The 12,889-nt window shown below is 42.9% G+C and overlaps 1 protein-coding gene across 3 annotated transcripts in view; it reads left to right on the top strand.

The window, feature by feature from the left end:
• The window catches only part of LOC146809690 (C-Jun-amino-terminal kinase-interacting protein 4-like), a 759,065-nt gene that overhangs the window by 623,207 nt on the left and 122,969 nt on the right, over positions 1-12,889 (top strand). For all 3 annotated transcript variants that reach the window (XM_085616533.1, XM_085616532.1, XM_085616534.1), the window contains exon 24: positions 8,514-8,685. In XM_085616533.1, the coding sequence (XP_085472659.1) occupies positions 8,514-8,685 (172 nt within the window). The remainder of the gene's footprint in view (positions 1-8,513; positions 8,686-12,889) is intronic.

Below are 12,889 nucleotides of genomic sequence, written 5' to 3'. Positions count from 1 at the left end.
TCAAGAATACTTTATTTGACAACTTAATGCCATAAAAGTGATCATATCATACAACAACAATACATTTCATTAACACCATAATCTTTAAACACATGTAAAATCTCATAAGCAATAAAACCATACAATAAAAGGATCACATAAAACAAATAAAACCACCTGATTCCTTAGAACTAATTTAGCTTAATGCTTTGTTAAGAAGGGGCCGGTGACTACCTTCTTTCCTGGTAGCATCCATATTTTCATTATTAAATACACAGTTAAATAATCAAAATAACCTTAAAAGTTGTTAATCGGCGGTATCATTGATACTCTCATTTAGGGGGATTCATTTTCCACATCCTTTCTCTTTAGCAGCAGTTGATTAAAACCAATGAATCTATAACTAGTATTTAAGCTTTATTGTTTATATACTTGGAGTAAGGGTTTTTGAGCATAGATGAAATTTCTACCCTTGCTTAAGTTTATCCCATACAAAACGCTGTATGCCTTTTATGTAGCTTCCTAGTGCTATAGCAATGTCAAGACTTATCATTTCTGTCAGTAACACAATGGCTTGGGCTCATGACCTTATTCCATATTTTAAAAATACTGGGCGTAAAAACAATTTTCGCAGTTCTAAAACTGTAAGGCAATCCAGCAGTATATGCTGGATTCCAGATTTGGTCCCAAGGCCGCATTTGCATGTTCCATCTAAGTGTAACATCTCTGACTTTATTCTTCCCTCCATTAACCATGGGTGAATGCCAATTATTATCCTTAGGATTTCACACCTAAGCCCATGGTTTGGCAGAGTTTCAAGGTATGGATACCATGCAGCATTTACCCAGGAGTTTATTATATATTGGACCGATTTTTTTCTTCCTCAGGTACTCTAAATCATTATTCCTTGACTGCTCCATGCCTTGGTACTTGAGATACGTCTTTGTGAATTCTACGTCCAGGGAGTGCTGTATAGTACTCACATTTAAACTCCTTATTATTACCTGGATTTTCCTTCTAGCTTCTTTTGCCCAATTTAAGTTATTATGCTGGATCTCTTCGCTACACCAGTGTGAGATTTTCTGCACTCCCCCTGGTTTCTGGCATTTCCAGAATCTTATCAAGGACATTTGAACCTGGCTATTCCATGCTATTGTTCCTAACTTCATCCTAATTGCCTGGACCATTGCAGAACTTGGTAGGGACAATAGCATTTTCAGGGCCTTACCCTCCTCCCGATTCCACTCTCCTTTACCACTTAGAAGGAGGACTTCTGCCCCATACAGTACTTGGGGTGGGATCATGGCTTCATAAGCTTTTAACATAGGTTTGTGCGACATATCCCCATAATCCTTGTTAAATTTTTTCAGCCCACAGATGGATGAAAAAGCTTTTGTTTTTTGGGCTTCTAGGTGAGTACACCATTTTAGGGAGCTGTCGAACCAAAGGCCCAAATATTTATATTCTTTCACTATTTCCAGTTTTATTTGTCCTAAATACCAACTACATTTTTTATCTCTCTTGCCAAAACATAAGATCTTTGTTTTATCCATATTTACGACTAAAAACTTTGCCTCACAGTATTCTTTAAAAGCATTTAATATCCGTTGGAGCCCAAGTTCCGTTTGATCAATTATTACAAGATCATCGGCATATAAAAGACTTGCTACTTTCCTTCCGTTCATTCTAGGGCTTGCGCTTCTTTCTACTTCCAGCGCTGCAGGTAGGTCGGCTAGGAATATTGCAAAAAGCAGGGGGGCCAGGACACAACCCTGTCTTAGCCCATTTCTTATAGCTATTTTCTTTGTTAGTGACCCTTGAGTGTCCTTTATTACTTGGGCCCAGTTCCCTCTATGTAGTTCCTTTAAGATGATCAATAGGCTTTCCGGTATATCATATTTTATCAGGCACTCCCATAAGCTCTTACGATCCACTAGGTCGAAGGCTGCCCTGAAACCAACGAAACAACAATACATTTTCTCCCTTTGTTCTATTGACTTCCGGGCAAGTGCCCAGAGGGCGAAACAGTGGTCTATAGTGGAATGACCTTCTTTGAATCCCCCCTGTTCAACCGGTACCACTGAGTTCTGGTCTGCCCAATCTTTTAGTTTCTCTAATACTATTTTTGCGAAGATCTTTTCCCCAATATCTATTAGATTAATTAATCTATAGTTTTTTGGGTCTTGCATATCGCCTTTCTTGTGTAGGGGCCTTATTATTGCACCCTTCCAATTGTTAGGGAACTTTCCAGTTTCTAAAATGACTTGGAACATCTTAGCAAAGAATTCTGCCCACCTGTCCAACTGAGTTTTAATTATCAGGGCAGGGAGGTTGTCTGGACCTGCTGCCCTTGTTAGATTTAAACGTTTTATCGTTTTTTTCACTTCAGAGGCCGAAAAGTCGGGTTTTAACCCCTTCAGTGCCCGCCCCTTTCCCCGCCCTGTGCCGGCGCTTTCATTAGCGGGCGGGGTCTATGACGAGCTGGACTCGTCATGGGCACAGCGCAACCGCGGCCCATGACGAGTCCAGCTTGTCATGGGCACTGAAGGGGTTAAGACTGCTACCAGACCGCTCAAATCTGGCTGCAAACCCTCTTCTGGTTCTCTGCCTGGGCTGTATAATTCCAGCAAATATTCCTCCCAAGCTGCTTCTTCTACCACACAATTCATTTTGGCCACTGGGCGATCTACTGCTGATTGAATTAATTTCCAGAACTGGCGTATATTCTTTGTTTCTATTGTCTCAAGCAGCTCTTTCCAGCAGCCTTCTTTATACTCTCTTTTTAGCCTCCTAATTAACATATTATAATCTCTTTTTAATTTCAAGAGGGTATCAGCCTTACCCTGATCATACTTTATACTTAGGCTACGTGCTGTTCTCCTCAATTCTCTCTTCTTTTCCAAACAATTCTTTGTAAACCATCTTTCTTGTCTCTCCGGCTTTCTTTGGTTCCTTTTATCATCTATTTTTTCTTTCCTCAGACCATCGCTGAGGCTTTGGACCACTTCTTCAATTTTTCCCACATACCAATCCAAGCTCTGGCCACTTAGTGTGCCCAGATCTAAGTTCTGCTGCAGTTTTACTAGCCGGGCTACATACTCTTCTGTTAGTCTTGTGGTGATCCGCCTGGGGTATCCCACCTCTTGGAGAATAACTTTATTACAGTGGTTCAAATGTACATTTGGGAGCTCTAATTCTAAGAGGTTATGGTCACTTCCTTCTCTATTAGTAATCCTAAAATTTTGAATTTGTTGGAAGCACCAGGGTGTCGTAAATACATAATCTATTGGGCAGTTTTGCAAACCTAATTTAAATGTTTTCTTTGCTGGGCAGTCTAAGGTTGATCTTCCGTTTAGACAAAAGAGGCTTTTAGACCCCAAGTAATTTCCCAGCTGAATATCATTGGATGTACATACACAGTCTGGGAAAGTTGCTTGTATTATATCATAAGCCTCCAGCAATTCTTGGGACCAACAATCTACTTTCTTTGGGTCCAGTTTATGATTAAAATCGCCCATTAATATGATCAGATCCATGCCATATTTTTCACAAATTATGTCCATATCATCTTTAAAATTCCCCATTTCGACAGCATATTCCTCTCTGGAACCCCATTGCATATACACATTTAACAGTACCATTGTATTCTTTTTGTCAGAGATAGATAAGGTTACCCTACATGCGAGTAACCATTTACATTTCCCAGTTATTTCGAACACCTTTTTCACTATTTTCCTTGATTGCAATGTCATTATTCCCCCTGCCGGGCGCCCAAATCTTTGCTTCTTTGCTAAGTGATTAAACTGGCGGAAGCCAACAAATGTCGGGGTCTTGCCGCATAGCCAAGTTTCCTGGATACAGATGATCTCGGTGTTTTTCCCTAGTTCCCTTATGTTTTCTTGTTTGAATTGATCTCCGAGACCATTTATGTTCCAGGAAGCTATTCTTATGTCATGCGGCATGCCTTTTACCTATTCAACGTCATCTAGGTATCCTTCCTCTCCCCGCCCCTCAGTATACCTGTTTGAGGGACCTCCGTGGCATGATCCCTGACTCCAGTTCTCCCACCAATTTTCCATATCTGAATTATTTACTACTAATTTTAGGTTTCGCAAGTCAGCTCCTTCATCTTCTTCCATATCAATTGTCCTTACCTGTCTCTTTCTTAATCCTGCATGGTACCTTAAAATGTTTTTACCCTGCTGCTCTATCCCTTCTACTTATATTTGAACTTCCTCTTCGGATAGTATCCGTATCCCTTCTTTCTGTACCTCACTCTCTGCTTTTTCAATCGTAATCTTTACCAGGTCCGAGTACATCAATACTCTGGTCACATCCTTTCCTTCTATATTTTGCCTAAATTCCACTTGTTTTAAATCGTTTGACCCTATCCCTTTCAACTTTGGGCACTTGGCGAACGCTTGCAGAAGTTGTGACCTGTTTAGTGGCAACCTCTTCCTTGACTTCTTACCCCCTTTACCTATTGGTATTGGTTCAAAATATAACCACTTACCCTCCTTCCTTGCACCTTTTACTGCCTGCTGTTGTATAATTTGTACCTTATTTATCTGGTTTGTGGGCCTATTAATTCCTACCACCGAAGTATTCCTAGTTTGATTATTTCCTCCATAGCCATGACCCAAGCAACTACCGGGATTCTTAGGCTGAGGTGGAGTTTTATTTCTAACTTGTTTCTCCTGCGTACTTGTATTGCTATCTAGTTGCGCCCTTTTATTTTGTTTCTCTGGGATTTTCTTCTTTATTATACTCCTGATGGGGTTGAGTGCCTTTTCCCCCGCCCTTGATCTTTTCACTATCTTGTTACTTCCCTTGTTACTATCCTTTTTTTAATGGTTTCCTTCCTACTCGCCCTACTCTGTTTGCTGGCATAAATCTAGAGACCTCGCCTCTTTTTATTACTCTCATTGGCCATTTTGAAATATAGACCTCCGATTTTTCTTTAGGTAAGTCGGCTGGTTCGAGGTGTTCCTCTACCATGGGCTGAGGATCAGTATCTGGGACAGGTCTTACCATAGAAGGCATTTGGGATCTAATCCCCTGTAGCTCACTCTCTATCTTAGCTAGGTACTTTTTCTGTACTTTTAGAATATCATTGTTTGTCAACGTGACTTCTAGAAGGCCTTGTAGAGTTCTCTATAGTATTAACATGAGGTCCAGTATCGACGAGGCAGGTGTAGCAGAAAGTTCCAAATTTAGTTCAGAGTTTAGATTTAATTCCACACTTTGTTCTGTCGCTGTTTTTTTCGAGTTCTCAAGCGGGTTCTGCTTTTCTTTCCTCATTTGATTTAACTCTCTACCTGGTACCTCCTCTTCCTCTATCATTGAGTCCACCTCTGAAATTAGGGTATCCTGGTGTCCTGTCTCTTGTTCATAAATAAGAAGACCTCGTGGTGAAGAGGACAGCCGTGGTGACGACAATATAAATTGTAGGGACTGATTGGCCATAGTTACTGCTTCAATTGTGTGATTCTCAAGCGGTAGGGAAATGTTCACAATCCCGTTCCCACTTTTACTCACCCTCTCATTTAGCGGCGCAGCCTCTATTGTTTCTATATCGGGGGCTTTTGCTGGTGAGAAATCTTTTTTAAAATGTTTCCCCAAAAATTCTTTTAGAGAACTTGAGGCATTACCACCCTGTTTTTTGCTTACGGCCACACATCTTTTTGCTCTTTTCTTTGCTTTTTTTCCTGGGCTCGTCTCCGGGCTCTCTCCACTTCCTTCTGAGGCACACGGGCTAACTAGGGTCACTCTTGGTCTCAATTTAAGTTCCAGGTTCTTTTGAAGTTTCTTGGGGGCCATCCCTAATGCTTGGTTAGGTTATGTTTAAAATTTCACAGTCTCGGGCAGCACACCAGAGGTTCCTGGTTCCCAGTTCTTAGAGCCCCTGTAATTCTGCTGCTGCTCTGCAGCTGTTGGTTCCACGCCCAGTAGTGCTCCCTGAGGCTCGCTGAGGCTCACCTGGGACCTTGCCGGAGTCTCCCGGATTCAGCAGCCTCCCTCGGCTCCAACGCGGCTTAGCTCCCGATTCAGTTCTTGGTTCTCGGTTCGCGGCTCTCAGAAACCCGCGATTCTCGGTTCGGCTTGGATGCTACCGCTGCCTGTTACTGCTGCTGTCCTGCTTTCCCGCTCTCACAGCGGGTCTCACGGTCTCACGGAAGACCAGGACTGGATTGAGTCTGCGAGTGGAACGACAGTCATGCGATGTGGGATGTGGGAGTTTGTACTGCTTGTTCGAGAGTCACTCGCGGCTGCAGTCGCGTTTGATGCTCACTCGTGGCCCTTGCCACGTTCGCGATTCACTCGCGACTCCTGCTGCTTTCGAGGCTCACCCGCATCTCCTGCCAGTTCGAGGCTCGCTCGCGGCTCCTGCCACATTCGGGAGTCACTTGCGGCTCCTGTCGCGTTTGAGGTTGACTCGCGGCCACTCGCGGAATCCTGCAGCAGTCGTAGCTCTTCCGTCTCAGCTCAACTTCAGTTGGTGTGCTAATCACCACACAATGTTATCAAATAGTGCATTACAGTGGGTGCATCTGCATATGCAAACACATTAATTTGAACTTGAACGAAATCGGCACGTTAAAAATAATGGTTTTAGTACCCGACAGCCTGCCAGACAAGAAGGTAACTGTGCGACATGAGTGTGGAGTTTGCATTCTAATCATCGCAGCATGTTACATCTAGGGTCTGATCAGTTCCTTAGTGAAATATTGACTAGAGGGTTTACATTTCACCCTCTTGAGAGGTGCAAAGATGCGTATTGATTTGTTCTTTTCTTGTTGTTTACATTCTGCTTTGTGGATATGGAGTCAAGGTTTTTGGAGGCATTCATAAGGTTAAGATCAATATTTTTAGAGTTCTGAATTCATGCTATCTCTTGATATTGATGAACAGATTCGAAAAAGACTACAAGTAATCAGACCAATGAACTAGGACGTGACTTGTTTAATCTGTTATGTGACATTGGTGAATGAGTTCATTCTTATTTAAAAAGGAGCTAAGTACAGAAACTGCCAAGTCATTTGGTGTATTCCAAAGAAGGTTTCAGTCCCCGCGAAGACCATGAGGATGGGTAAGATCAGGTGCTTTGTTATTTTCTCAAAGAATTGTTTAACAAATGCCACGTTATCTCTCTAAGGGAATGATAGATAGCATTTAGTCTTTGTGGACAGGAGTTTATGGGTTCAATTTCCTCTAATGGTCATTCGAAGAATGAATATGCACCACTAGGTGTTGTTTACAATTATACATAGTACCTTTGGATTACTGCCACTTTGCTGTCAATTTTGCCTTCTAAATTGCAGAAAATAATGGAGTATATGGGTGAAATAGCAGATCTGTAATGTTTGGTGAACTATCATTAAGACAGGTTTCAGTAAAGAGCAGAAGATTGAAGTTGATGAATGTGTCGACGATTTCTAGTTTGTGTTTTGCTAAAGAGCTCAAATTATAAAATAGACAGCGACATGAGAACTTTTTCACCACACTAAAGGGTGCAGGCAGAAAATCAAGAAGGATCTTAGCATTTATTCTGCTTGTTTTTATGGTGCATAGACTATTCACTGGACTGTCGCCTGAGAATGTGAAAATTTGTGTGCTTTGGTGAGTGAGGAGGATACCAATTCAGAAGGATTGTAGGATCATAATCTTCCAGTAAGACAGTGACTCTCTTCGGAAAGAGATCAGAGTGCAAGATTCAGGGTCTTTCATAGAACAGCTCATGTTCATACAATTGGTGCATTAGCATTGAGGCTGCTGCAATGTTAGAGATGGTAACAGGGTGGTTTAATTGTATTAAAAATGCTGCCTTTTTATATGTGAGTGAAATGAGGATTGAGTAATGTGGGACAGAAGTATCTCTGAGACTTACAGATATTAAGACTAGTAGGAATATGCGAGGAGTGGGATGAAGAAGTTGTCAAGTTAGAAGGAAAGTTTGAGGAATCTAGTAGGGGTTAGACCAGAAAGTGTAGATATTAAGCGGTAGGAAGCAAGAGCGAGAAAGCGTTATTCTTGGGATTTTTGGTTATGAACCTGTTAGATGCCACGGCTGATCTTAGCCTACAGTTCAGTGAATTTTCTAGTAATTGAAACATAATATAATTTGTACAGATCCACTACATTGGAAAGACCCAGGTATGGCAATGTTACAACCTGGCTAGCAGTAATTTACATTGAAAGTGAAAATAGGCAGCCACAAGAGTAAAGGAAAACAAATATATTCACTGGGTAGAAAAAAGACAGAAAAGTCTGTTTTAATATATTTCTGTAGTTTGGGATGTCGCTGTGGACAACGGTGATAAATCTTTGTTAGTTGCTAAGTTTGGTGCAATATCAGTGTGTGGTGCTTGTTTGAGTACCGGGCTGCAAGTATAGGACCGTATAGGGAATGAGGATGGAAGGTAAGTTGGCTAGTCAGTGTACAGAAGTCATTCACTATTATAAAGTGAATTACGTATGCCAACACAGCTTATTATGTCACATTTGTAAACTATTGTCACACTTTTCTCTGACAGAAATGGTTCGAAGCTACCTCACGGCCAGAGAGCCAGGTGCGTTTCATGGTGTCAGCCCAGGAGGGCGTGTGGGTTTCGGTGCGGCTGGATGCCACTCTGCGCCTCTTCCGTGCCCACACAGGTCAACCTCTACAGGAACTGGAACTGGAACCTTTTGTACACAGGATGCTGGGTGAGCAAAAGATCGCTGTCATTTGAAAATCAACTGAATTCAGCTGTTTGAGTGTGCTATTTCAAGTTAATTACAGCCACAAACAGAAAGGTTTAAGAAAAGAATGAGTAACCTTTTAATTCATGTATTGGACCCACATATGCATATCTTGACTGTTGCATTTGGTGACTTTCCTGTCATTGATTATGCTACTCTCATACTTTTCATTCTGTAATTTATACCTCCGTGTGTCAAACCACACTTATTTGTTTGAAAAAAGGTCAATTAGACAATCTGTTGCAATTATTGTTGTTGCCCTTGGAACTAGAAGAGCTAAATACTACTGTGAGCTCACTGAACTGCTCTTTGGGATTTGACTTTCAAAAGCTAGTGAGATGAAACAGTGCTTATTCTTGGAGGGTAGTCTGTAGTAGAATGCTAAGTTTAGGTAGCACATGTGGTATTTTCCTCATGGTAACTCTACAAAATGAAGAAGACCGGCCTGAGCGAACTAGGCCATTTGAGAGAAGTGTCGTACTGATAAAAATAAAAATCTGGAAAAAATCCTATGATTTTTGTGGTAGAAATATACTGGACACCGTACAATTCCTGAATTTTATTAAAGACACAGAGGCTAATATGTAATGCTTTGTTTATTGCCACTACATACAGAAGCACTTTTGGGGATCTAGAACTCAGTAACGTTTCATAGTTGAATAAATACTCTTAGCACATAGTCTTCTCCCTTCTTTTACATCTGCTGCAAGCAAACAGTAAAACTTCTATATGAAAGCTTATCATTAACTTCTTTGTGCAAACGTCTCCACGCATTACTTTGACATGACATAACCATCCATCCAACTAATCTCGAAATGCAAGGGGAAAAAAAGCTGATAATTATTCAAAGGGTTGGGTTAACCGTGTGGAATGATATTAGCCTTGATGTCTTTAGTAGAATACAGATGTTGTGCCCACCAGGCTGTGGAAAATCTAGATTTCATGTCAAGACCCAGAGTCTAACATTATGCAAGTTTAAAGCATAGCAGCCAATCAACTTGGAACCCATGCCTACAGCAGTGGTCTTCAAAATTTGTATTGCAGCAAACCGTCCTGTGCCCCCCCATCCCTCCCCCCCGCGTGTGCAAAAAATATCCTCGGGCCACCCTCAGAGTTTTTCACAGTTATTCTTTTGAATTGGCAATGTTGAAATATCAATACTTCAAAAGCCTAGGACAGCAAGCCATAAGGACTGTACCTCATCCTTGTCCCAAATATGTTTCAAGATATTTTCTGTAAATTCAAAGCTGTGTGCATTCACCTCTTGCATCCGTCGCCCCAGGTTGCGACCATATGGTAAATTGTGTCCCAAGCTCAGCTAGTGATTCACCACAACAAATATGAGTCACAGTCAGATTCCAGAAAACAACATTTTCAGTTCTTCTTTATTTATTTTCACTTGTGAAAAACATCCAATGTTTATAGCACAAAACAGCCAACATGTTTCGTCCGAAGGATGGGCCTCTTCAGGGCTGTAACATAATCAGACAAACAATACATATTGTATAGACTATAAACTTGAAATAATACCTATTTTCCCTCTTTCCTTTTCTTCTTTTAAGTTTGCTTCTCCTTTTTATCATCTCGGGCCACTCTAATTCCTTGTGTGTTTTTTGGCTCCGAATACATTCTTTGGATAAACTTGAGCACTGATTTAGGACACAGAGGTTATTTTTGGAACTTGTACTCAATAAAATATGGAAGAAGTTAGATATTAATATATATACAAATAAGGAGGTTTATTTTGTGTGACTGAACCGTTCCTCACATTGTCGTTGTCATGAAATGTTATGTATGCATGGTGAAGCTTACTTATGTAAACAAATGGGAAATATATACAAAAAATATAATATATGATACCCTTTGTTATAGATAATAACATTTGGTTGTTTGTCTCTCCCCCCGGTTTTTTGCTATATATATATATATATATATATATATATATATATATATATATATATATATATATATATAGAGCTGTGAATTTTACAACTTTGTTAGATATACTTAAAGTATGAGCCATAGTTATGTCTCCCACAGAGTTATCGATGTTATGTATATATATATGTTTGTTTTGTCTCATTTTATAACTCACTGTTGGACTTGGCCCTTTTCCCCAGAAATTTTTCGCTTTTCTGGGAAACTAAATGAGATATGAATGCAAGTATTGAATGCTGTATGAATGTGTGCAGACTGAGTTTCCCCATTTTAAAAATATAACTTAAAATGGATACCAAAGCTGTGTGGTTGCGCCGTTTGACTGAGCTAGGTTGACAGTCTAGGCGTTATTTCCCAGCAGCCCCAGCTTTTGGAGGGAAGCCTGGCACCCAGGGTGCTCTACCCCTAGGCCAGTTAGAGCCAGTTTCCCCAGACGCTTCTAGAAGCTTCTGGCACTGTCTGGAAGGTGGGGTGAGGGGCGTCTAAAGGGAGGAGCTGGGTTGCCATGCAGTCAGTCAGAGGGTGGACCAGGGAGAGAGGGGACCTGCTGCCAGGGGTCACCGCCACATAGGCCTGTGTGCTGGGCCCGGAGCCTACCTACCCCCCCCCCCCCCCTACTGTCCACAGGGCGAGGGAAAGATATAGTGGTGGCAATTCAGACCTGGAAAAGCCTTCGCAGGAGTTTAGGCGGTAGGATTAGTCAGGGACCTATGCCTCTGAAAGTGACAGGGCTTAGGTGCTGCCTTTCAAGTGAGTGAGGAATCCTGAACTACCCACTGATCTGGCCCGGCGAGAGGAAAACACAGGGACGACAGGCAGAGACTACTTAGTCCGCCTTCAACCACCAACGCAATTTCCCCCCCTCAAGAAACACCCAAACAAGGGGCAGGAACCAAAGAGCGCTATTTACAAAGGAGAGCGCTATTTACAAGCTGCCCCTGGAAGGAGAGCGCTATTTACAAAGGAGAGCGCTATTTCCAAGCTGCCCCTGGAAGGAGAGCGCTATTTACAAAGGAGAGCGCTATTTTCAAGCTGCCCCTGGAAGGAGAGCGCTATTTACAAAGGAGAGCGCTATTTCCAAGCTGCCCCTGGAAGGAGAGCGCTATTTACAAAGGAGAGCGCTATTTCCAAGCTGCCCCTGGAAGGAGAGCGCTATTTACAAGGGAGAGCGCTATTTCCAAGCTGCCCCTGGAAGGATAGCGCTATTTACAAAGGAGAGCGCTATTTCCAAGCTGCCCCTGGAAGGAGAGCGCTATTTACAAAGGAGAGCGCTATTTCCAAGCTGCCCCTGGAAGGAGAGCGCTATTTACAAAGGAGAGCGCTATTTCCAAGCTGCCCCTGGAAGGAGAGCGCTATTTACAAAGGAGAGCGCTATTTCCAAGCTGCCCCTGGAAGGAGAGCGCTGGATTTGGTGAGCGCTATCTTTGAAGTGGCTGTGCCTGCAGCCGGAGAGAGTGACAGCCTGCTGCTGGGAGGCCGCCGAGACGCCTGCAGCCGAGAGCCCGGTGAGTGGGGCATTGGGGGAACCAGTGGCATGGAGGGGGCAACGGGGCACATTATCGGTGCCCGCCCCGGGGACCCTTCACATTTTTGGGACCTTGTGGGGGCGCACTTGGAGGGTGTGTCGGGGCACATTGTCGGTGCCCGCCCCCGGCGTCGTGTGGGACTGGTAGTGGAGGAGGGGGGGCAACGGGGTACATTGCCGGTGCCCGCCCCTGGTGCCAGGAGCCTGCACAGCTGCCCCACAGGACAGTGGGCAGCTGCAACGGCCTAGAGGGATGCTGGAGGGGGTGGACACCTCAGAGGGCCCACGGACCTGCCCGGACTAAATGCAATGCCTAGCGCTGCAGTGGCTGGCCATGGTTGATGCTCCCAGAGCTTGCCAAGTCTACTGCTCCAAGAGCTTGCTATGCTGAATGCTCCCAGTGAGGGCCCTATCTGAAGCGCCGTTGATCTGCCAGGTGTAGCACTATGCTATAATGCCATATTTAAAGCGCTATGGTCACTGCTAGTTGTGCAGCGCTATATTCAAATGTCATGCTCTTAAGCGCTATGTCGATGGCTATGTTTTGAAGCGCTTTCGCCGTGATATGTGCAGCGCTATATTCAAATGTCATGCTCTTAAGCGCTATGTCAATGGCTATGTTTTGAAGCGCTTTCGCCGTGATATATACAGCGCTATATTCAAATGTCATGCTCTTAAGCGCTATGTCAATGGCTATGTTTTGAA

This window comes from Triturus cristatus, chromosome 7, assembly GCF_964204655.1.
Source record: "Triturus cristatus chromosome 7, aTriCri1.1, whole genome shotgun sequence".
In the NCBI taxonomy this organism is placed as follows: Eukaryota; Metazoa; Chordata; class Amphibia; order Caudata; family Salamandridae; genus Triturus; species Triturus cristatus.
The sequence above is the reverse complement of the archived record's forward strand: the minus strand, read 5'-3'. Positions and strand labels throughout refer to the sequence as shown.